We start from the raw sequence: 26,359 nt of genomic DNA, 5'->3' as shown, positions 1-26,359 counted from the left end.
TTTCTTTTCACAGTAATTTAGGGCCCATCAAGACCAGCTGAAGTAACAAATGTCAAAAGAGATTCAAATGAAGATTTGCATCCATGGCTGAGAGAGGACGTATCAAAGCCACAGAGAGCAGTAAAACTGGAAAACCACTTCAGAGATTCTTGCCAAGTCGTGCTCAGGATTAATAGTCAAGATGAATATTTATCAAAAACACATTAGCTTCTACTCACCAGGGCATGAAAAGATGACACGGAAAAAATTCCAAGGCGGCCCATTGCCACTTTGGTTGGTCTGCTTGCAAAGGCAAGTAACCTTTTAGGGTTGGGCAGCTCTCCGCCTTGGAGGCTGGCTAGGTAACAGCGGTACCGAAACAGGTCCATTTGGAACTGCTCAAGATTCTGCTCCCAGACAAAGATCTAGAGTGGTGAAAACACGGAAAAAGCAAAAGAAGAAAAAGAGAAGGCAAATGTTAACAATGTTATCCCACATAAATGTTACAAATTCATATGTTGCAAAGGTATTAATTTTAATCCTAAAAGGTAACCAACAGGTATCCTAAGTTTCTAAGGTAATAACAAGTCCCATTTTGCTGTTTCCATAGCTTACATGTTTTTCTGCGATCTGTAGTCATACATTCAGTGTGATACACAGAACATATAGCCTTAGTTGCTCTGCTCCCTCCCATCATAGATTCCATGTTTGCAACCATGACAGATCAGCTCTAGGCTCAGAACCACAAACCTGAGGGAGAAGTAAAAAGCACAGAGGAATTCCAGCCCTGGAGAATTATACGACTTACCTAGGGGTGGTTTTTCAGAGGAAGATAGAGAAGAAGAGAAGCAAAGTGATTTCAAAATCAGAGACAAACAGGCCGAGAGTTTTGGGAGCAGCTGGGCGGTTGAATGTACAGGATGGGACCATGGAAAATACTAATGGTGAAGATCCACATTCTGGAACACATAGTTTCAACCACAGAATGGATCCAAGATGTTTCCACATTTTTCCAAGTGGCAAAATAATACCCACCTCCTGAGGCTGATGTGACGGTCGAACAAAGTAATGCAAGAGTAAGAGTTGGAACAGGTATATTGTGAAGGTTCAGGGGTCTTGGCTGTGATGTGGATATTAATCAGTGGTTAGCCCAAATATCTATCAAAAGATGAACGGGTAAACAAATTGTGGTGTACACACACGATGGAGTAATATTCAGCCATAAAAGGAACGGAGTGTGCATACCACAACGTGGACCAGTGGGTAAGACATTACGCTAACTCAAAGACATTGACTCACATATTATGCTACTCCATTTATACAAAACATCCGAAACTGGCAAACCCAGAGACAGGATACCAGGGGCAGAGAGGAGCAACAGCTTAAAAGATACGGAGTTTCCTTTTGAGGTAGACGATATTTGGGACTAGACAGATAATGGTTACTCAACGTTATACATGTACTCAATGCCGCTGAATTGTACACTTTAAAGTGGTTAAGTCTGTGTTATGTGAATTTCACCTCTGGTTAAAAAATATATAGAACAGGGTAATAGAGGGAAAGAACAGACAGAGAGGAATTCAGAAGATCATATGCTGATCAATTATTTAAATAGTGTTTATTCACATACTTACTTCCTACATACTAGGCAAAGTTTCAAAATGTTGCTAAATGGCTATCACTGACTTTAATTTTTTTTTTTTTCTTTCTTTTTGGCAATACCACGTGGCACGTGGGATCTTGGTTCCCTGACAGGGGTTGAACCAGTGCGCTCTGCATTGGAAGGGCAGAGTCTTAACGTCTGCACCCCCAGGGAAGTCTCTATCACAGACTTTAAAACAACTGAATAGAAGGCAAAATGTCCTCTGTCATCTCACTAAATCTTTCCTTTTCAGCATGAAATACACTTACCTGCATATACAGCAATTACACACATATTTTTAAAGCACACTCTACCTTTACTAAATACAGAAATTTAACTTTATTGAGGAGTCAGGGATGAAGTTAGACCCATCACAGCTGGGCACCAAGTCAACCTGATACCACGGGGAATGAAATCACAGACATGCCAATTACCCAGATCCCCGAGAACAGCTTGCCACTGGTGGGAGCAGGAGGGCTCCTCTATTAGATTTCTGTTTTTCCTCCAATGTAATACTGTTCCCTTCAGCTCATAACAATCAACTGTGAACAACTGGTGAGGAGAACTGACAGTCAAAATAAAGAATCTAGCAGCCTGGGTGACAGGCCGACAAGGAGGAGATAACCAAGGATATTTCTCGGTTCCAAGGCAGCAGAAACACCCCTTTCAAGACCTAAGGATTGACTCACGTCTGTACACGGGAGAACAATTACCTGATCTAATATAGTTTTCTTCTTCTTTGAATCCGTGACGGAAGACAGCTGCATTTCGCCCATTTTCTTCATCTTCTCGTCCATGTCAATCTTTTGTTCCAGTTTTTTGATCTCCGACTTCAGCAGCCGGAGCGTGTCCTCTTTGTGGTGGTGTCTTGCGACAGCGGCCGCGCAAGCAGAGTGGATGGCGGTGATCCAGTTCTCCAGCTCCGTCTGGCTGGTGGTCTGTGAGGGGCAGGGCGGGGCCCGAGAAGAAACGGGCACCACAGAGGTCAGCAGAGAAGAACCCGTGTGCATTTCCAGGCAAGCCCTGGCTGCGGTCATGCAGATGGGTCAAGCACCCCGTGGGGAAGGCTAACCTTTCTGACTGCCTTGTTCAGAGAGCAGATAAAACGAGGGCGTCTCAGGTCAGACACCACTCCACCCAGCCCTCGCTCCCAAGGGCTGTCGGGAATGAGGCCGCCATGTCAGCTCACTCATGTACTTATTGAGCTCACTTGTTGCAATGGATTGAATGGTTGTATCCAGCCCCCTGCCCCAGATTCAAACATTGAAAACCTAACCCTCAGTGTGATGGTACTGTGTGCTCAGTCTTATCTGACTCCTTTCGACCCCATGGACTGAAGCCCACCATGGAATTTTCCAGGCAAGAATACTGGAGTGGATTGCCATTTCCTTCTCCAAGTGTGATGGTATTAGGAGGTAATGAGGTCGTGGGAGTGGAGGCTTCATACAGGGGATTGGTGCCCTTATAAAGAGAAGCCAAAGAGCTAGCTAGCTTGATAGCTCCATAGACTGCCATCTATGAATCAGGGAATGCACCCGATCAGACCCCAACCATGTTCCCACCCTCATCTCACACTTCCAGCCTCCAGAATGTTTATAAAGTCACCCTGTCTCGGGCAGTTTGTGACAGCCGTCCAAACCAAAACACTGGCATATGTGCCAATTCTATCTGCCACTGCCGTTTAGTCACTAAGTTGTGTCCGCCTCTTTGTGGCCCCACAGATCGCAGCATGCCAGGCTCCTCTGTCTTCCACTGTCTCCTGAAATTTGTTCAGATTCACGCCCATTGAGTCTGTGGACAGTTCTATACAGATAGCTTAGTTTGGGTTTCTTTTTTAACCTCTAATTTTTTTAAATAATGAAAGTATTGATAACACATTTACTGGAGACTGGGAAAATACAGAACAAAGTGACATACAGTTCCACTATATAATTATTTTTATAAGTAGGTAAATTAAGGTTTTTAGTAGGTGTTTCAGATAGCTTGTTTCCTTATTGACAGTTGCTATGAAGCGAAGGTCAGTTTTCAGAGGGGACGGGTCAGTTCAGAGGGGACAGTGAAGCCAAGGGATATTACGGCCAAGGAAAATGCGATAACCCTGCCCCTAGTGACCTGCTGTGACCCCAATCCTCAGGTGCCCTGCCTAAGCCAAGCAGCCATAACACAACTAGGGCTGGGATGGAGATCCAGGAGCTAGAAGTATTACCAACTCAGGAACACAGGGGAGAATCTAGAAATAGCGACCACCCAGGAGAACTCCAGCCACTTAGAATGACCAGGTCAAGGGGCTTTAAAGACAATTAACATTGGCGGGAGACACCCACCAATGAGCAGATAACTTCAAAGTGGGCTTGCTGTAACTCCGGGCGCTCTGAAAGGCAAAAGCTGGGGGGACAGCTCATGTGTCATCATAGGCTATGGTTAATTCTCTAGGAATGCAATCAATGAGCATCTCCTTAGAGAAGTTTAGTAAATGCTCAGAAGTTAGCTCAGACCCAACCATGCTTCAGCCTGAACAGAGTCTCTTTGGCTACTTCAATATTAAACTGGCTGACAGCATCATTTTTCAGTCACAAAACATTGTTACTTTTTTGTTTTCTCTCTGATGCATCTTCTTACTTTTCTCACTCATTTGAGCCATGGTTTGAAAATATATTCTACAACAGGACTCCACCCACATAACTGAAATTTAAGTGAAGGTACCACCACTAGGGTTTATGTTATCTCTGATTCTCATCAGTTTCATATCCCACAAATGAAACGGCATCAGATATTACAGTGCCTGCCAGCAGAGACACCACACACCGGGCTAACCTAGGCAATCTGGCCGTTGTTATGTTTACAACAAAGCACTTGCCTGTATCTAAGGGAGACTTCAATAAGCTAGACATTCTCTTAAAGAAACAGCACCTGAGAAAGCAGATGGAATCATCTCGGTGGGAAAAGAAGAAGAGATAAAGATACTGGAAGTCAAAGGTAAATACTTGTAGGTAGAGAAAGGGAAAAATTCAATGTGTGTATATGAGAGTCATCTTTTTATTACATACCTAGGACTTAATCAGCTTCTAATTGGAAGCTTGTAACTGACTACCTTTATCCATTTTACTTCCCACTCCCCCCTTTAATTCTTTAAGAGTTAAAGACTCAGCTGCAAATTTTTAATTTTTAATCTCCTTGTGGAAAGCAATTACCTTCCATTTTGTCTTGATGTATCACTTGAAAGTTATTCCAGAAAAACAGAGTTTAAGATCCTCCCACATATAAAACCACCACGCTTCCTCATGCCTAGTGCAATTGAAATGTTTGCTGTCTCTGGGTTTCTCAACCTCAGTGGGTAATTTGCCAGGTGCAGTTATCCCCCCTACCCCCACTCTTTTAAAAAATCTTACTAGAGAAGGAATCAGTTCAGATGGGAAAACAATCAAGTCAGGATGCTTTTCGAAAAGAAAAATTTCCACCAAGAAAATACCAAGTGTTGGCGAAGATATGGAGCAACCAGAATATTCTTATGAGCTGCTGGATGCTAAACTGGTGTCACTGGCTTGGAAAACTTACTTGGCGCTACCTCCTAAAGGAGAAGGTCTGCACACCTTTGTGACCCCCAAAATGCACTCGTGGGTATGGTCTCAAGAGAAATGCATTTCTGTGTTCACCAAAACGTATGTCCTGAAAGGTTTATAGCAGTACAGTTTGCAACGGACAAAACTAAAAAGTATCCCAACACCTGTCAACAGGAGAATGAATGAAAAACATGGATAATCACATAGTGACACATGACACAGCCACGGGAATGAAAGACCGGTGACTGCACGCTACAAGACGGGAGACGCTTCACACGTGCTGTGTGCTTAGTCGCTCAGTCCTGTCCAGATCTTTGTGACCCCATGGGCGTAGCCCGCCAGGCGCCTCTATCCAGGGGATTCCCCAGGCAAGAACACTGGGGTGGGCTGCCATGCCCTCCTCCAGGGGATCTTCCCAACCCAGGGATCAAACCCAGGTCTCCCGCATTGCAGGCAGATTCTTTACCGTCTGAGCCACCAGGGGAGCCCCACGTAAGATTGAGGAAAAGAAGCCAAACACGAAAGAGTTTAAAGACTCTATTTATGTAAAGTACAAACGCAGGAAAACGAATGTACACTCTTAGAAGTCAGAAGAGTTGTTTGATGGGAATTAGGGGGCGGAGGAGAGGTAGCATCTTGAAGGAAGCACAGGATGTCTCTCGGGTGCTGGCCATATTCTGCTTCTTGATCTGGGTGCCAGTTATGTGAGTGTATTTCACGGGTATGCCCAAGAAACATCATCAAAAAGAGTACTTTTCTGTGTATACATTATACTTTAACAGAGAGTTTTTAAAAGATCCTTCCCAGATATATCACCCTAATATTGAAGTCCAACTTCTCTATAACTATTCTAAAAATGTTACACTTCAGACTCTTATTTTTCAGAAAAAAGTGCCGCTGGAGGGTTGTAATGGAGGTTCCCAACAGCATGACCTTTCCAGCATCACCTTCTTTGTCCTCCAAAGTGCCTGGCAGCATCTGACGAAGAGCTAGTCCCTTGAGCCAAAATATGCTTTTCCCCTTTGTACACACAGCTCAGTGGAAACAAGGAGCTTTCAGATGTGAAGGGAGCTGGTGTTTTAACCCATGTGAAAAGGATACTGGGGGGCTCTTTCAGATGGAATCCATGCAGAGGTACCACGTGTCACTAAGGAGGAGAGGACGTTGTCTCCAGTAAAAACAGCTGGTGCATCAGTGCTCTCTGAAAGGGCAGCATCTATTCCCCAGGACCCTCTTCATCCATCTCTGCTTCCCTTCTCCCACCCCCAAGGAAGAAAAGCAAATATCCTCAGCCCTGACATAACACCCAAGGAATAGTTAGAAAGAGCTTAAAGTTCCTGATACAAACTCTGCTAAATCCAGTTACAAACCTTACTTCTTAAATAACTATATTCATCAAGAAGGGGGTCCGTGGGATGATTTTACAGATGAAGGAACTAAAGCCTAGTCAAAGCAGGGATGACACAGTCATTTATCATAAACCCTGATCTCTTTCCATCTTATTTTTGTTTTTGTTTTTTTTAATTTTAACATGCTACATACACCACCCCAGACCCCTTCAGCTCTCACCAATTGCTCTAAAAGCCTAGCTGTGGGGTCTTTGGTGTTGCCCACTTATTTTGAGCTCTCCTTAGGGACACGGGGGGATGGAATCTTCCTGCTGCCTCTGAAGGTAGGTGTGGTCAGGTCACTTGGCTGCGGTCAAGAGATCTGAGTAGAAGTGAAACCGAGTAAAAGCTCCTGTGCCCTTGTCTTTTTGTTCTTTTTTGTGGTGGGTAATCGCTTTACAATATTGTGCTGGCCTCTGCCATACATCAGCATGAATCAGCCACAGGTACACACACGTCCCCTCCCTCCTGAACCCCTCTCCCCGCTCCCACCCCATCCCACCTCTCGAGGTGGCCACAGAGCGCTGGGCTGAGCTCCCTGTGTCACACAGCAAATTCCCACGGGCTGCATATTTTACATATGATAATATGTATGTTTCCACGCAACTCCCTCAACTCGTCCCACCCTCTCCAGAGTGAAGTCAGTCAGAAAGAGAAAGACAACGACTGCATATTACCACATGTGTATGGAATCTAGAAAGATGGTACTGACGAATCTATTTGCAGGGCAGCGATGGAGACGCAGGGGCTTCCCAGGTGGCACCAGTGGTAAAGAATCTGCCTGCTAATGCAGGAGGCTTAAGAGATGCAGGTTCGATCCCTGGGCGGGGAAGGTCCCCTGGAGGAGGGCATGGCAACCCACTCCAGTATTCTTGCCTGGAGAATCCCTAGGGTTACAAGGAGATGGACACGATGGAAGTGACTCAGTGCTGTAACGGAGACACAGAAATAGACCCTTACCCTTGTCTTTTGAAGTAAAATGCTGACTCAAGAGTTAATGATTGGGAAAGATGAAAATGTAGAAACAAAGAATAACTGTTGGGCTGGGGAAACTGGTAACAATTTAGACTAAAATTCTGCCACAGGACAGGATCACCCGAACTCCCAGTTCCCTGAAATATCTAGATAAAGGCCTGACACACATTCCTAAGTTGTTTTTACAGGAAGCAGACCCCCCCCCCTCCAGATGAAAACTGGGACACAAAAACACAAACACAAGACTGGTTGAAGCCAAAGGACTGATGATGCTTGAAACTTCACCTTGATACATCAACCAATCTGAGAACCGTCCACGAGCTAATCACACCCTGCTCCTTGAACACTATAAAACTCCTCCTCACTATCCCCCTCACCAGGGTGAGTCACACAGTCTCAAGGCAATTAGCCCCCTGTGGCCCCCTCTGCCTGGCAAAGCAATAAAAGCTTCTCTTGTACTTCACCCAAAACTTTGTTTTCCACGCTTCTATTCGGCAACAGTGAGCAGAGGCTGAGTTTCGGCAACAGAAGCAGCGTTACTAGTAAACGTGTTACTAGTAAACAAAAGCCGGCTTCACCCTATTCTGGTCCCTTGGCCTACAGTCCTGGAAGTCCTGGAGGAACAAGACGCAGCTTCTGCCCGCCTGGGTGCCTAAGTGCCTCGGATGAGAACAGCATCATAGTCCATGTCTTATCAGACACATGGCAGGAACGAAAAGTTATGTTAAGAGATGTGAGGGTTGCCCTTTACTGCAGCATAACCTAAGCTGTCCTGACTGATATACTAGCAAAGTAAAAAATTCATTTTGAAATAAGTGATGCTTTTTATATATTTTTTTTAAATTTCTTATTGGAGTTCAGTCGCTTTACAATGTTGTATTAGTTTCCACCATACAGCAAAGTGACTCAGCTATATATCCCCTCTTTTTTGGATTTCCTTCACATTTAGGTCACGACAGAGCATTGAGCAGGGTGCCCTGCGCTACATGGTAGGTTCTCGTTAGTTATCTATCCTTTACATAGTATCAGTAGTGTATATATGTCAATTCCAATGCTTTTTTTCAGAGTCTGTATAATATACTCCAAGAGGAGCCAGAGGCTGATAGGTTCTGCAGAACAACAGTTTTTCACTCTCTTCACTTAATGAAAAGAGAATCCCATCTTCCTTCCACATGTGAGATTCTCCATCAAGCTCAGTCAAGGGCAACACACTCCATTCTCATGTCAGAGAGTTTACGTTTGCCTCCCAGGTAAGAGGTGGAAATGAAGCAAACTGATACCAATTGATGAAGCCAAACAGCCTTTGAAAGGTGTATATTTAATTCTGACAAAGCAGCTATCCTGGCATTAATTTATTTAAAAGAAAGAAGACGGTGGTTGCCAGGGGTTCAGGAAAGCAGAGTATGGAGAGTTCAGCGGGTACAGAGTTTCAGTTCTGCAAGATGAAACGAGTTCTGGAAATGGACGGTGGTAACAGTTGCAAAACACTGAATTACCTAATGCTGCTGAACTGGGCACTTGGAAACGGTTGGTATGTTCCGTATATTCTATCACAACTGAAGTGTTTTTCTAAAAAAGACAAAATGAAAAGAAAGGGGAAAAACCTACCAAGTCTCATAATCTAGAGAAAGATGTTTAGAAAATGCGATCACAGCTTTATGAAAAATTGAACAAGCAGCCCTTTTAACTGTTAAAAACACTCAAGCCACCAACCACTTTTGAAAGCTGTCAGAGATGGAAGGCAGCGCCATTAGAGAGAAATTTTGTTCCTGCTGTCCTGTCTAAATAAAACAGTGGTCTCTGCCATTCTCCACCATTAGGACAAATCAATTTCTAAGAAGGACAATCACTCAATGAGCTTTTCAGCAGAGTCTGTCCCTTGGCAGTGGCATACACAAGGCTACGTGTGGAAGAGAGGGTGGGTACAGACCATGCTGACTGCTGTCAACAGCAAGTAAAGTAGAGACGAAACGGTTTCTGGCCATATTACAGGCTGAACATTTCTGACTTGATCACAGCAAACCACTCACTTGATACAGTGTTTTCCAGTGTGGCCATGCCAGGATCTAAACTCTGACATGCTAGAAAAAGCTTTTCAAAGCTGCTCATCCTGCATCACCTTCTTGAACCAGGCAAGCTTAATCAGGAACACCAAGTCCACTCGAGAGCCCTCCATCAGAGGCAGGAAGGAGACCCCCAGGTGGTACCCTCTCAACTTCTTCCACACCAATTACCTCTCATTAAACAAACAGCAGCAGACAGGTAGAGAGAGGGAATCGTGTGCTTTTTCCTTTGCCTGCTGGGGATGCTATAAATACTGTATAAAGTTCAGTGAAGGAAATAGTAGAGTTCTTGCCAAAGGAGGAATGTAATCAACAAAAAAAATGCATTTTGCATAAGAGCCCCATTTGAGCACAGAGTTAAGATGAAGCTCAGGGCTTCATTATGTATTTAAATAGATCCAGCTTCAATTTCCAACTGAATGGAGGATACTTGATTTCAGATAATCAATGGTTTACGTGAGTGGCAGGAAAAGGGAAATTCATTCTAAACAAGAGGACTAGAGAATATATGCCAGGTCTAGGAAACTAACATTTCACATCATTTGAGTGTATAGGAGTGCATGAAACATTGTAAAGTAGGTTGAACTTTTTCCACTTTGAAAGAACAAAAAGGAAAAAGAATAAAGTTACGTATTTTTAAGAGGCTAATTGGGAACGAAATTCCTGTGTGAGTTCCTAAAAAGTCTTTTTTCTCATTGATTTTTCTGTTTAACACATTTTAGAGTTTTATTATATAAGGGTTCATTAAACTATCATTGTTAACACTTATAAAGAAAATTATAGATATTACCCCATAATTGTAACCTGAGGCTCATCTCATCTACTGGAGGAAAGTCATGTAACTGGGCAACCTTCCCACCCAAGGTGAACTCTTTAAAGAAGAAAGGCTTCAGGCCCCAGAAAACCAGACCCAAAAAGACAAAGGAATTATTTAATGCAAAACAAAGGAATACCTGCAAACCTGAAACAGTGAATGGCCACGGCAGGATCCACCTCTGGCCAACTGAGTGACCCCCAGGAAAGGCCAACAAATATTGTCAACTGGGGCCCCCTTCACCAAAAGCCTCCCCATCTGTTCATGCTGCAGAAGCCTCCAGTAGGTATCAACATGCACCAATGAGACCCAAGTACTTCTTTGGTACCTCGTACTTAAATATGATCAGACAACTAAGGATCACCAGATACGTGATGAAAGCCTCCAGCATGAAAGGCAGACACCGAAGCCCACGGAAGAGTTCACGTGATGACTGCAACGCATGGGGCCTTGAAAGAGACAAGACTGGAGCAAAAGCACCAAGTGCTAGGGGAGGGCAGACTCCAGGGAAAGCCCCAGTACTCATCAACTGCCCGATAAATTGGAGATTTTTAAAAATACAGTGAAGTAACCAAAAAATAAGCAAATTAAGCATAAAAAAAAAGACAGTCATTAACTACAAGCAAAAAAATAAATAAAATGACAGTACACTATTTGGCTCAGCAGCTAATACCATTTATATGGTCATACAGCATGGGGATGTCAAAAGAGCGTAACAGGGTCTACTGATTGAATTCTGAATTTTCATGGAAGGAAGGATAAGAAGAGAACTTCACTGTAGGTCTTATAAGGTTAACTGAATTCTTCCAAACTATGCATTCAGAACAGAAAGAGACTCACAAAGAAAACAAACTCATGGTTATCAAAGGGGAAAGGCAGGGTGGAGCGGGAGAATAAATTAGGAGTTTGGGATACAGACTATTATATACACAAACCATCTATATCAAATAAACAACAGGTCCTACTGTGTAGGACAGAAAACTGTAGTCAATATCTTGTAATAAACTATAATGGAAAAGAATCTAAAAAAGAATACATATATATACATATGTAGACCTGAGTCACTTTGCTGGCACTCCAAACAAATGCAACACTGTAAATTAACTATATTTCAAATAAATAAAATTATCTGCTTGTATGAACTTAATACAAATTTAAAATATTGTAAAAAGGAAGCAGAACAGGGTCAGTAACATATTCCTTGGACGATACATAATAGTATACTAGGCCACACTCGAGCTCAGTCACAATTGTACCTCTCCACTGTGCTGTTAACATAACGTGGAGAAACCTCTGAACACACTAACAGCAGGGCAGGCACTGGAAACAGTGGCCAGCCTGTGCACTTATTGTGCGCCTCAGCACCCATACTCTCCAAGAATACTCTCCTTAGAGCTGGGCCAATGGGTCCTCATGCTTTGAAAAGGGCCCCCCTGGGGCATAAAATGGGCAGGTTCAGCAGGCACCCCTTCAGGGAGCTCTATGATCCTCTATCCCAAATGGGGCATTAATAAGAGTCTATGGACATGAGTCTATGGCTCACAGGTCATACCTGCTATTTCTTTTCACCAGGTTGCATGACATTGAGCCACCAGGATAGTACTGACAAGCTCATCTGGATTGAGTCCAATCCTTCACAGAGATTAAAAAAATTGGCATGGGGATCCACACGTGCTAGAAGTGACCCTTCGTCACAAGAACCTATGCCAAAACCAAAGGGAAATATCCCTAAAGTGGCTGGCTAGAGGTAGGAAAATGATCTACAGTGGTGGGAAAACAGGACTTCGCTAGAAACCAAGCCAACACTTAATGAAGACCAAACTTGGAGACTGTCATATCTGCATATTTTAACTCAAAGTTAAGAAGGATATAAACACCACAGAAGATCAAATTAGCATCCTAGATGATTTCATTAGAAGGACAAAAACCACAAAGATAAAATTTTGAAGAGCTAAGTTGAAGTTCTGCAACTTGGAGTTTTCAGAAATCTATTAAAATAAGATGACAAGGATCTTGACACTGAGGGTTAAATAGACCACAAGCTGGGTATGAGTCAACGGTTTGTTGTGGTTTCTAATAATTTAAGGAATTGACACCAGCCTCATGGAAGAAATGAGAGAGCAGGGACTGAAATGCAGGAGGCACAGGGCGGGCCTCACGAGAACAGAGTGCGGGGTCCTGGGTCACAGTTATGAGGAGAACGTTCAGCAAAGGAGCAGGACCACTGGGAGCCTGGCTTGGAAACCTCGGGTAGGGAGACCTAAATAGGAGACATGGCGCAGGGAAATGAGAGTGGTTTTCAAGTAGTTAGTTATCAGGAAGAATAAGCATGAACGGCTTACTTGAAACTCTGGGGGAAAATATGGAAGCAAACAGAAATGGCAAATGTCACCAGAAAGAATGTATCATCGCAACACGATGAAGAACTTTCTAGAACGCGGAGCCAACTAACCAAGTAAATGGGCGATTCCCAGGGATGGTAGCCGTCCAGACTGGCCAGACTGACCAGCTGTCAGGAGCCTTGTAGGAATGGTACCAGCCTTGAGAAGGAGGCTTGATGCTAATCTACTCAAGTCCAAATATGAAGTCCCTTCTACAGGCTTTTCTAACAAGTCCACTGGATGCTCCTGGTGAAAGGTGATTTCCAGATCATTTTCTAACTCGGCTGTCCTTGTCCAGGGCATATGACACTGATCTTCACTGAGTCTGATACACAGAGTCACCTGGGGCACTTGAAGGTTATTATTCCTCAGAAGCTGATCAAACTCAAAGCTTTAGTCTTTCCTCAGAGAAGCCACACTCAACTTCTATAAAGATACTTATTTTAGAGAAGCACAGGGAACTAGTCTCTTTTTCTTCTAGTTAAAATGCTAACTATAACATTTAGTGAGCATTTGCTACCTATCAGACACTTGACTTGCATTACCACATCTAATACCCAATTCAACATAAAGGTGTAAATACTATTTTTTTTTTAAAGTCTTTTTAAACTGTGCATGCTTTATAGGTTAGGAGTTTGGGATTGAAAAAAAAAAAAATATATATATATATATGCATAGCTATACAAGAGACACTATAAATGACAAGAAACTTTCTATGACCCCTTAGAGACAGTATTTCCTACACTTCTTTTTTGTTCATTTGTTTTTTGTCTGTTTGCTTTTGACTACGCTGGGTCTTCATCCCAGTGCATGGGCTTCTCCAGTTGTGGTGCATGGGCTTAGCTGCCCCTCGGCACGTGGGATCTTAGTTCCCCATAAGCGATTGGACCCACGCCCCCTGCATCGGGAAGATCCCCTGGAAAAGGAAATGGCAACCCACTCCAGTATTCTTGCCAGGGAAGTCCTGTGGACAGAGGAGCCTGGCGGGCTACAGTTCACGGGGTCACAAAGAGTCTGACACAACCAAGCAAATGAGCACCCCTGCATTGGAAGGCAGATTCTTAACCACTGGACCACTCCTTCAGATACATAATTCTAAATGATTTTCTACCCAGTCAGGCATCATTCTTACTCTACTAACTATGCTCCCAAGGCATTGAATATAGAAATTGAAAACTAATATTAGGATATGTTACCGTAAAAGTCACCAAGATAGTAATGGATGAAGAAAGGGCCGAGAGGAAACTGTGCTTTGTAGGTGATGTCACCGATTCTGGCTTCCAGTTGGAGGGAAGAACACTAATAAAAATATTAATAGTTGAAATGCAGAAGCTCTAGCTTCCCCTTTGTAAACAGCATAGCACTTTTCATATATAAACTCCTCTAATGTTCATGTCCATTCCCACCCCCGTCTTGGACACAAAACCCCTCTTCTATGGTAACACGAATCTCTTTTCCACGGGCAGCAAATCTGAATAACAGCATCAGATCAGCAGCATACGGGCTCTGGAAACTGTGCACTGAATTGAGCCCCGGGGCTGAAATAACCTACAAATTATTTCCATAATCATGCTCGCTCTGCCTCGCTTTCGCCTCACCCCCTGCACACACAGGTTCCTTTCAAATTCAGCCCCTCCAGGGTCATGTGGATTACAATAAGTAGAAGGTGGAAAATGCCCTCATGGATCCCAAAGAGCAGTAATTTCCTCTGAAAAGGTTCATTTTGTGCTCTGTCCCACGTAAGCAGCATAAAAATTTCACCAAAACAAGAGGACACAGTGGTTTTCATGAATAAGGTCCTACGCTGCCACAAAAGAATTTTATTCAATGTGACCTATTGAGTATTCAGATTCTAATAGCAATTTTACGGCCAGGAAAGTCCTTTCAAAGGGAATTCACATGAGGAGTGTGTAGGTAAAAAAGAACATCCTGAAATCAACCAAGTTATCATCTAACTTGTACAGTGAGGCAAGGATGGCCAAAATCAAGTTACAATTTTCAAATATTCCAAGTAAGTGGCTTAATTATAAGAAAGAGAAAAAGTCACTTTTTACCATAATCACTGACTCTCAACCATGTTCTTCTGAGCATAAAAAGTAATAGTCATGGGATAAGTAATATGCTTAGACATATAAGGGGCTTTGGGAAACAAGAGGCTTGGTTTGAATCCAGCCTCAACACTCAGTTACTGTGAACTGGCATCTAATTATCAGCATTTGTAGCCTTAGCTTCCACAGAGCGAGTACACAATCCATACCAACTGGTTAAGAGATGGATACCGCTATAAGACTTAAGTGGACTCACGCTGTAAAACGTGTTCAGCGTGGTGGCATACAGTAAGGGTTCAGGAAAATGTTTGTTTACTGTTGTTATCATGAGAGTAGTTGAGCATTTTATCATTTGCAAGATATCCAATTAATTAATACAAAGCTATTGCAGATTCAGAAACACAATGGTTTATAAGTTATACAGAAGAATATGTTCACGAGACAAAGCATGGAGATTTTTCAATAGGATACATAAAGAACTACCCACTCGTTCCCTTCCACCTTGAGAAATGAGACTACATTAAAATTAAAGTTTTGGTTTAACAAAGAATACCTTTCAGAGAGTAGAAAGCAAGCCACAGGGAGCAAAAACAACATGTGAATGCATGTAATTAACAAAGAGATGATGTACAAAACACGTAACAAACTGCTGTGAATCATCACGAGGAGATGGACACCTCAGTGGAGAAGTAGGCGAGAGACTTAAAAACTTCACAGACGATGATACTGCAGTGGTCATCAGACCCAGAAAAAGGTGCTCAACTTCACGCTGATAGCTTAAAGAAAGAAAAGACAAAGATCTGACAATCACACTTGTGGACAAGGATGAGAAAGGACTGGAGCTCTCCCGGGCTGCTGATGCGAGGAGGACAATTTCATTCATTTTGGAGATTGGCAGTGCCTAGCACGCCTGACTGTGTGCACATATCCTGTGACCCCTGTACTGCCGCGCCTGGGCACACACCAAAAGAAATGCAGACAAATGTGTCATGAACACAGACCCAAGAGACCGGCGTGGGTTTCATCCCGGGGTCGGGAAAATCCCCTGGAGTAGAAAGTGGCGACCGACTCCAGTATTCTCGCCTAGAAAATTCCATGGACAGAGGAGCCTGGTGGGCCATAGGTGAAATAACCTATTACTCTCTTCCATGCCTTTATTTCAACTCTCTCTTCGCATGGCATATCCTCACCATCAATTTCACTCAATTCATGCCTATTCTTCCTTTAACATTCACGGTCAAGGTTTTCCACATCATAAAGTTCCGTGTATTCCAGTGTCTGCCTCTCATATCATATGTGAACACTTTCAAGCATAGGGACTATGTTAAAATCTTCTTGGTATTCTCTATATCACTATGCATAGCATGTAGGAAACATGGAATAAAGGCTTGAGGCCTTCCTGTATTATTTCTAAATTATAAAATGGAGAAAGCTTACCTAACGCACTAACACCCCAAAAAGTGTATCACAACTGACCTAATTCAAAGGATTTCCTATAAAAGCAAATGTTAACACCAAAGTGATACATAGGTTAGTATTTTTTAATATAATTAACAGTCAGAGTTTGATAACTTTAAGTACAAGGTTCTGAAAAGATGAGGAAGAGAAATTGGTTAGGAACAGACTATTTCCAGGATGTCATGATTTTACTTTATGAGTAATATTAGAAGAGAACATATTATGATAAAAAATTTTGACAGCGCAAATCAGGTCTAAATTAAGAATTCATGATCCTTGCTCTAAAGTGTTACACAAATCATATCAAGATTTCAGTGAAAAATCCTTCAATCTACACCCCTCCCTCAGGCTTCACGGAGGAGACCTCTAGGTGAGTTCAGTCATTCCTGGAACTCAACAGAGATATTTATTTTGTCATTCACTATGGCGACTCAATGGACATGAGCAAACTCTGGGAGATAGTGAAGGACAGGGAGGCCTGGCGTGCTGCGGTCCGTGGGGTGGCAAAGAGTTGGACACGACTGAGCAACCAAACAACAATCACAGCACCTATTGTTTCTATAATGTGCAAAAGCTAGGACTTCCCCCCGCCCCCCAACTCAACAGAAAACAGGATGAAATACTCAAGCAGTAGAGGAACGTATCTGATAAGCGATCTGAAACGCTGTGCAAAGGAGGAGCCACACACCTGGAAGAGGAAGGCATCGCCCAGGGAATTGCTGAGGCAGAAGACGAAGTCCTTCTTGGGGTGCTCCGGAACTGCCTGTACAATGCTGTTCTCCACCCAGACGGCGTGCTTGGGGACGCTGTTGTGGTCTATCCCGGACCTGCCGTCGCCCTCGTAGAAGAAGAGTGTGCACCCTGGGAAAACAAAGCGGTGTCTGCGTGAGCACTTGGTGCAACAGAAAGTCTGGAGTGAAACCTGTGGCTCGTGCGCTGTTACTAGGAAAGGGGTGGACATTAGCATGGGACAGAGGAAGTCAAGAGAAGGGGCTATGCTGGTACTAAGTCTTGGACAGGCTTGTATTAAGAGAGGATCCTTCTTTTTTTCCCCCAATTGAAGTATAGTTGATTTACAATGTTGTGCTAATACTTTTTTTTTTTTCCAAGTCTTCATGGAATTTTTTACCATATTGCTTCTGTTTTATGGTTTGGTTTTTGGTCCAGAGGTACCATGGGATTCTTAGTTCTCTGACCAGGGATGGAAGGCACACCGCCTGCAATGGAAGGCAAAGTCTTAACTGCTGGACCACCAGGGAAGTCTCCCGTTAAGACTCCAATCTCAGTGTCATCATGCACGCCCTCCAGTTCGTCGAGATCTTACTTTCCACTTCAGAATGTTTTGTTCCGGGTATCCTCAGAGGCATGTGGGGATCTCAAGGCTCCTCTGACCAGTACCATGTACCACACGCTCGGTCGCTCAGTAGTGTCTGACTCTGTGGTCCCAGGGTAGCTGTAAATTCAGCTCCATGGGTCCAAAGAGCAAGCAGTGCTGAGTGAGGCCTGGCAGTTGGGACTGTCCCCCTACAGCCTCCTCCCAATATATCTCACAGGAAATGCAACCAGGAAACACCATCTATTGGGTTTCTTGACTGTGCCCTTGGTGAAAACAACATACAACGCTGACTCCAGGTACTTTCAGGATAAGGAAAGAAACAATGGACTTTTGAGTCTCAGGTCTTCTCTATAAAATGTTTGCCTAGAAATCAACCAAGTGCTTGTTCCTCCTGGAAGAACAAACACACGCCACACGTATGAAGGCCTAGGGGAGGCTGGAGGCCGGGCCATGCTTAATTAAACTCCGAAACGAGAGAGACAGCAGCAGTAGAAACCTGGCCTAGATCTGTGGCCAGCTGGGTTGCACAGATACCCTCCAACCATGGCCTGCAGGTAGGTCCACTTTATTAGTAATTATTCACTGAGGACTTAATCTCAAGTCATCAAATTCAATTTCAGGGGAGGCTGGGACCCCTGAATTCTAATTAATTCTTTAACTTCAACATAAGCCACTTGGTCAGTTTTCAACATCTTCCTTACCACAAGCAAGGGCCACTGCTGATGCGAATCACAAAGCCCTTCCAAGTACCATCTCTTCAGCTGCAATATGAACTTCTGCAAAGCAAATTTCTAACTGACGGTGTACAACGATGGGGATCAATGGAAAAGTCACATGCATGCAAAGGCCATTTTTTCCTAGCCCTTACTATTTCACAGGACAGCTTCCTTGGTGGCTCGGCAGTAAAGAAATCTACCTGCAATGCAGGAGATGCAGGTTCCATCCCTGGATTGAGAAGATGCCCTGGAGGAGGAAATGGCAACCCACTCCAGTATTCTTGCCTGGAAAATTCCATGGACAGAGGAGCCTGGTGGAATACAGTCCATGGGGCTGTGAAAGAGTCAGATACGACTGAGAAAATTAACCGGACTAGTATTTCACAGGAGCATGTAACAGCGGCTGGATGCAGCGCCTCCAGCACAAATGCACGCCACACACTTGCTGGCAAGACCCGCTGGTTTCCTGGTGCTTCCTGTGGTACCGCCTGACCACGAGCTCAGCCGAAGAGTCTACTGGTGTGTTGCTGAACGTCACGATTTTATAACTGTTGTCCTGTAGCCATAGTTCAGGAGTTTCAATTTTCCCTCTAACCCATTCAAGCTATATTTACCTTTTTTCCCTGCCAAGGATAAAGCCCTATGTTTTCTGTGACACTTATTGTTGGAAATATATACTGTTATGTAATTTTAGTACGGTTTTATTTTGTTTTTATGTTTTGGGGGTATAAGTTACATACATATAATTTAACTATAGACCTATTACCCCAACACTAATTTTTTTTAATAATCTCTCTTATTTTGAAGAGCTCAAGTTTTTACAGGAACACAGAGCTCACATTCAGAAACATCTGAATCTCCTCTTTTCATGTCTTAAGCTAGCATAGATTCAGAGATAGAAAAAGAAAAGAAATGGAAAGAAGAGGGTATTTTCCTTGACATCTGAGGTTCCCGAGGTGGGGGCATTTTTGCTGAGTGAGGGACATTTGGTGAAGTCTGGAGACATTTTTAGTTGTCAGAACTTGGGGGTGGGGGACAGAAGCAGGTGGGTAATACAGGGGTCCCCAACCTCCAGGATCTAAAGCCAGATGATCCGAGGTGGAGCTGATACAATAAAAGAAATAAAGCTCACCATAAATGTAACAAACTTGAATTATCCCCAAACCATCCCCCCCACCTCCCCATGGAAAAAGTGTCTTCCATGGAACCCAGTCTCTGGTGCCAAACAGGCTGGGGACCACTGATTGGACAAGGATGCTGCTAAACATCCTACAACTCCCAGGACAAGCCTCACGACAAAGAATTATCCAGAAAATGTCAGCAGCCCCGCTGCTGAGAAACCTTACTCTAAATAATCCTTTAGGACTAATATTACACTAACGATGAATAGATTCTTAACAGAAAAGGGACAATGCAGCTTTACCATAGTTAGAACAAAAACCGAAGCCTGCAGATAACGGATACGCAACGTTCACACACTGAACACTTGACGTCTCCCCAAATTGCCATTTCCATCATTTTTCAACTTTAGTTTACAATCGCCCATGACAGTGGATGGTTGAAAATCAGCTTCTCCTTCATTATCAACATGTTCCAGCTCTAAGACTAACGTGAAACAGCACGTCTGGGCACCACGCACTCCCCTGTAACATCTTCTTTACCTTCATCTTGAATGTAATCTGTTTGCATTTCAGTCACGGATGGAGACACTCCAGAGTCTAATTCTAAATAAAACTTTTTAAAAATTAATTATTCTGTCGAAAGTGAAAGAATCTTTGAAGAATTCCCTAGCCCATGGCTTCCAGGTACCCTGCTTTTTATTTCTCCATCTCCAAGCTCAAGTCAGCAGCGAGCCCTGCCTGTGAGTGGCAGGGACAAGCCCTGAGTTTGTTGATCTATAATGGGACCCGTCAGGAGCCAGAAGGAAAAGACTCAGCAGCTGTGTGTTCCAGTCTGGATCCTGACAGACTGTGTCATTCAGATCTGGGTCACCAAGGAAGCGCAGGCTCCCTCCTCTAATGGGTGTGTGGGCTGGGCTCCTGAGTGCCCGCATCCTGCCTTTCTTGATCATTTATTCTCTAAAGGAACAGCAGAAACAAAACAGCCCCCGCTTCCATGTCCCAAGTAAAAAAAAATAACCTAATTATTTTTATTCTATGCCATTAACAGTGTTATTCTCAAACTGAGTCTAAGCATCACCTGGGAACTTTGTTTAAACCACAGATTCAGGGCCTGTCATGGGCTGAATCCTATCCCCCCAGGTTCCTAGATTGAAGTCATATAGCCCGGGGCCTCAGAATTTCACTATATTGGGAGATAAGGGCTTTACAGGGGTAATTAAAATAAAAGGAGGTTGTTCAGGTGGGCACTAAGCCACTATGACCACTGTCTTGATAAGAAGGAGGAATTTGGGCATAGACAGGTACAGACAGAGGACATGAGAGAACACCAAACCAGCTGACACCCTGACCTCAGACTTCAAGGCTCCAGGACTATGAGACAATCCATTTCTTTTGTTGAAGCCACCCAGTCTGTGGTACCTGGTTATAGCAGGTCCAATACAGGGATTAATACAGGGCCCCAACTCCAATACTTTGGCCACCTGATGCAAATAACTGACTCATTGGAAATGACCCTGATGCTGCGAAAGATTGAAGGTAGGAGGAGAAGGGGACAATAGAGGATGAGATGGTTGGATGGCATCACCGACTCAATGGACATGAGTTTGAGTAGACTCCGGAAGTTGGCAATGGACAAGGAGGCCTGGCATGCTGCAGCCCATGGAGTTGCAAAGAGCCAGACACCACTGAGAGATTGAACTGAACCAAACCACCTTCAGACTTTGAGATTCAGCAGGTATGGATATAACCCAGGAAGTGACTCAGAAACAGCGACACAGATGGTCTTCTAATCATGTTGTTAAAAACACATAAAGCTGACTTTTCTATTTGTGGTTAGATTTCAAAATGCTGAAATAGGCTATAATAAAATGTGCTTTGTTCCTACAAAAAAAAAAAAAAAAAAAAAACAACTCAACATTGAGTAATAAAGTGAAAGATAAGACAAGCTGCTAAAGGGAACAGAGGCTGTGGGGTCCAGTGATGTGGACCTCTGGGGAGGAGCAGGAGGTGGAAGAAGGGGTCTTTCTCCCTCATGTCATCCCACCCCCCACAGCAGGACAGTGGATATGATCCAGGGCCCCTTAGACATGATCCGATAGTGCCTTTAAATTAAGCCGAGGCAGGTCTCATGTGAAAAAGAACAGTAGCAGGTCTCCAAAATGCTCCCACAGGAAGAACAACTGTGTTTCACAAGCAGAACCACGACATCAAATAGCCTTTTCGCAATTCACAATGGAAAATGAAAAGCAAAGTGTGCTCTAGGGGGGTGGGTGTGTGTGCATGTGTGTGTGTGTGACCCAATAAAATTAGCTAAAACCCAACATTCCTGTGTTTTGAACACAGAGACTTCACATCTGTGTTCAAAATTTTATATGCACTTTATGTAGACTATAGTATGGTACCCACTCTTGCATAGACACCAAAATTTAAAGTTTAATATCAATATTTTCTGAGGTTTTCCACAGAAGATACTATGGGTACCAGAATTCCACATCTATTCAAACTCTGAAACCACTAAGGCAGACTTTCAGAATGAGAAGAGGACGTGAGAAAAGAACCCGTGGCTGACTCATGTCGGTGTATGGCAAAAACCACCACAATATTGTAAAGTAATTATCCTCCAATTAAAAGAAATTAATCAAAAAAAAAAAAAAAGAAGAAGAAGAACCTGACTCTTTCCAAGACATCCTTAGAAGTGGAGCAACAAGATGTAATAACCCAACAAGTCTTAAAAACTAAAGAGAGCATCCTATGCTAAACATGCAGGAACATTAGACACACAAGCTCTTGGCAGAAAGGAGGGGGAAACTGCCCTGCGCTGGCTGACAAGGTTAAAGCCTCCTCTATGGGACAGCTGGTTGTTCCCCAACACGCCCAACCTCCTTTCCTCTGCAGTAACAGCAACCCCAGTGCTTGGTTGAGTCCATTCCTGCCTCCCTTGCAGCCAGGTTGGACTCATTTCTGGCCTATGCAGTGGAAGCAGAAGAGATTCAGTCAACTTCCAGACTGTATGCTCAGTGCAGAGGGACTCGCCCTCCACTCCTCCATATTTCCACTGGAACTGGACCTGCCGGTGAGCTCTCCTGATCGTTCATATGAAAACAATGCTCTAGGTACAGTTAAGCAGTGAGACAAAAGGAACCCTGGCTTCTAGATGACGTCTCAGCAAAGAGTCGCCCCATCACCCTTAGAAGGTCTACCTCTGCCGGGGGGGGGGGGATTTAAGGCCTGGCCTGCTTGAGGCATTGTCACTATAGGTCTCTGTGACCTGCAACAAGACCTACAGCCCAATTAATATGCTCCCTCCCTGTTTGGCCAGGTATTGAAGCAATAGCAGGCAGCACTAGTAATGCAACCCACCCAAACCCCGCACAGGGATTGACCTGCACATCACTGAACAGAGCTCTAGGCCATGTGTGCCTCTAGGACTGGTTACGCCACACCAGCCATGGATGATAAAATGCAGTATCAGATGGTGTAATGGGTGTACCACACCAGGTAAGCTCAGGCTTCTTTCTCTGGGACCCATCCTTCATGCTTCATAACCTCTCTAACCTCTCCTGCCATACATTCACCTGCTTCACATCCAGCTTCTGTTAAGGATTCTAAGTGGGCTTGAGAAGTGTCTTTTCTTTTAAGACACAGAGCTCACAAATATGTTACAATTTCTACACCATCAAGACATGCAAACGTGGGCAAAAACACACGCACATACTTCTAAAATGTATGCAAAACATTAATGAGCAGCAGCACATCAAAGCATCATGCTTATCAATGAAAAGGCAGTGCATATATATACACATGCATGTATATATGTATACACACACACTCAAATATTCAAAGTGTGACTGCAAAACAGGGACTTTTTCACAAACGTAGATGGCTCAGATATCCCATTAAACACTAGGTTAAATTCTATGAAATTAACAATATTCCATCATTCTTTATGAAAGAAAAAATAAAAAGGCAATTTCATAAGATTCAAACTACTGATTTTTCCCTCCAAAACAGTTACTCTGGGAGGCACATTTTTGGGGACGATTTCAAAAAAATATTTTTTGGAACTCAAGGCACTGAAACTGTCACCACAACCAGCTGTACATAGGAAAACAAGGCATGAGAGGCTCTAATAGCTTACATGTGAAAAAGAAAAGACTATAAACCATTGATGGGAAAAGGAAATGGGGAGTGACTATCAAGCGACATAAAGTTCCAGCTCAAGAAGATCACTGCGTTCTAGAGATATGCTGTACAACCGTGTGCCTTTGTCAACTACACTGAAACGTACACCTAAAAATGTGCTAAGAGGGTAATATATGTGTGTATGTGTGTGTGTGTAGTGTGTGCATGCACGCTCAGTCATGTCTGACTCTTTGCAACCCTATGGACTATAGCCCACCAGGCTCCACTGTCCATGGGATTCTCCAGGCAAGAATACTGGAGTGGGGTGCCACTTTCTCCTGCAGGGATCAAATCTGTGTCTCCTGTATTGGCAGGAAGATTCTTTACCACTGTGCCACCTGGGAAGCTCAAGAGAGTAAGCCTCACGTTAAGTACTCTTACCATCATAAAACAACAATTTTGAAATTAGCATGAAATAGAAATTCCATGTAATTAAAAACCATCACGTGTAAGGGGTACCACGGAGCCCAGGGTTACCCAGCACGGCAGGAAGGATGCTCTCTGTCTCTCTCACCTTTCAAGGACACCCAGTAGTGCTTCCACTTCCTCCGCGTGGCTGACTCCACCTTCTTGTTCTTCTTGTGCACCAGGAAGTTCTTGACGGCCAGGGCGCCGGCCTTGCGCACTGTGCCCTGGGCGGCCGTGAGCAGGATGTCGGACTGGCCCGGGGAGCTCAGGGTGCCGCTGCTCTGCTCGTCGCTGTGCGCGGAGCCCGCCTCCTCCAGGCTCTCGCTGTTCGTGGTGCTCATCTCCAGCTCCCGGCGAAAATTCTCATACACCCCCTGGCGGGCCGCGTCCCCGGTGGAGCTGCTGCCGCTGTCGCTGCCCACAAAGGCACGGCCGGTGGGGGGCGAGTAGCTGGAGTTAGTGGCATTGGATCGCCGGGACAGGAGGTCCGTGTCGGTGGTGGCCCCTTCGATCCCGCTGTCGGCAAACTCGCTACCCTCACCTGCGTTAACATCCTTGGGAGCCGAAAGGGAGAAGAAAGAAGACATGCATCACACAAAGAAGTAACCCAGGGGCTCCTGTCGCTCCAGCCGGGGGCTGTGGAGCTGCTGGCGACCTGCAGCATGTCATGCTCCCCACCTTCCCGGGACTACCCCTCAACCCCCAACTCCCTCAAACCTAACTTGCCTGCTGAGCAGCTCAGGAAAACCATGAAGCCACCCCAGTATGAATATCAACAATTCAGAACATTCAAAGCACACACACACATAAAGCAAGAAACATTTCAAAGAACTTATCAATGATCTGACTTAGATAATTAAGTAATGGGCAAATCAGCTATTCAGAGTCCCCTCCACTGCCCTGCTGAACGAACTCAGCACCCTGGCCCTCATCAGCCAGCTTGGCGCTCCAGGAAACTCTGCTGGCTGATTAGGTAGTTTATTCCGGAGTGGGGGGGTTCCAAGGGAATAATGACGTCTGTGTAGCTCATACTTAAAAAATAAAACAACAAATAAATAAATAAAAGGCTGAATTAGGAGTCTAATTTATGATCTGGTGACTAGAAAGATAACTAGCGTACCACCCCACCCACTCACCCAGCAAGAACCCAGAGCCCAGGAGCAGGGGAGAGCCCTCATGCTCCACTCCGCTTTGTTTCTTGAAAACAAGCAGCTTCTCACTCTGCACTTGAGCTGAACAAGTCTGTGGGGCCCACGGCTCCAGTGCAGACTCTCCAATTACCCTGCCCTTTCAAAGCTGGGATGCCAGGAGCCTGAGCAAGCTACTCACTGCCCCGGGGGCCAAGTGACAACTTGCGGCAACTGCCAAGATGTGGGGGGTATCCATCCCTCAGTTAAAAACATTTGGAACTTCCAAAGTGCTGGCCCTGCTCTCAGGCTCGACGGGACACAGACAGGTCTGTTCTTAAATCACAATCTGGATTGCTCTGAAGTGCTAAAGGCATTTCCACAAACAATAATTAAAGAAGGGTAGTCCTCAAGGGAGAATAATGAAAGCAGAATTCAACAGGACAGCTCAACAGTCTCAGGGATAAGAAATGGGACTGGTTTTTCTCCAAGGGAAAGGATGGGAACGTGAAACTGACATGCAAGTGATAACGTGGTTTGGAGACTTAACCGTGTTTTAAGCCTTTAGTCTCATAAATAGTTCATTATGGTTTGAAAATGTAAAAAGTTAACAGGATATTCCAATTGCCACATAAATGATTTGAATGCTATGCTTTCAAATCCCTGCTGCCAGGTAATGGGGCAGAATGAACCAAGCCACAAACTATTGGGTTGGCCAAAAAGTTAATTCCGGGTTTTCATACGATGCTACAGAAACACCAGAACGAACTTCTCAGCCAAGCCAATAACACTGTCCTGCATGAGGCCCAAACAGGTGTTGTGCCCTCATCTCTGCACATCTCACGTGGTCAATTCTAAGCTAAGGCCCTCAGAGTTCACCTTCATCACGAATAGATCCTAAGTTAGCAACTAAAAGATGGGCAGAGCCAGACATGAAAACCATCATGGGATGCACAGAAAGACAGATACTGTAGGATTCACTTCTAGGTGGAATGTAAAAACGCCAAACCCATAGAATCAGAGAGTGGGATGGCATTTGACAGACTAGGGGACTAAGGGAAATGCGAGATCCTGGTCAAGGCTACACATTTTCAGTTACAAGAGCAATTACGTTCTGGGGATCTGATATACAGCCAGATGACTCTAGTTAATGATACTGTA

General features: G+C 44.2%; 1 protein-coding gene across 13 annotated transcripts in view; it reads right to left on the bottom strand.

Moving 5' to 3' along the window:
* TIAM1 (TIAM Rac1 associated GEF 1) overlaps nt 1-26,359 on the bottom strand; it is a 492,037-nt gene that overhangs the window by 115,443 nt on the left and 350,235 nt on the right. For all 13 annotated transcript variants that reach the window (XM_055567705.1, XM_055567702.1, XM_055567701.1 and 10 more), the window contains 4 exons: nt 24,178-24,625; nt 16,997-17,169; nt 2,335-2,559; nt 219-404 (listed from right to left, as the gene is read on the bottom strand). In XM_055567705.1, the coding sequence (XP_055423680.1) occupies nt 219-404; nt 2,335-2,559; nt 16,997-17,169; nt 24,178-24,625 (1,032 nt within the window). The remainder of the gene's footprint in view (nt 1-218; nt 405-2,334; nt 2,560-16,996; nt 17,170-24,177; nt 24,626-26,359) is intronic.

Source organism: Bubalus kerabau, chromosome 2, assembly GCF_029407905.1.
Source record: "Bubalus kerabau isolate K-KA32 ecotype Philippines breed swamp buffalo chromosome 2, PCC_UOA_SB_1v2, whole genome shotgun sequence".
NCBI classification, from domain to species: Eukaryota; Metazoa; Chordata; class Mammalia; order Artiodactyla; family Bovidae; genus Bubalus; species Bubalus kerabau.
This window is presented reverse-complemented; position numbering and strand designations above follow the sequence as displayed.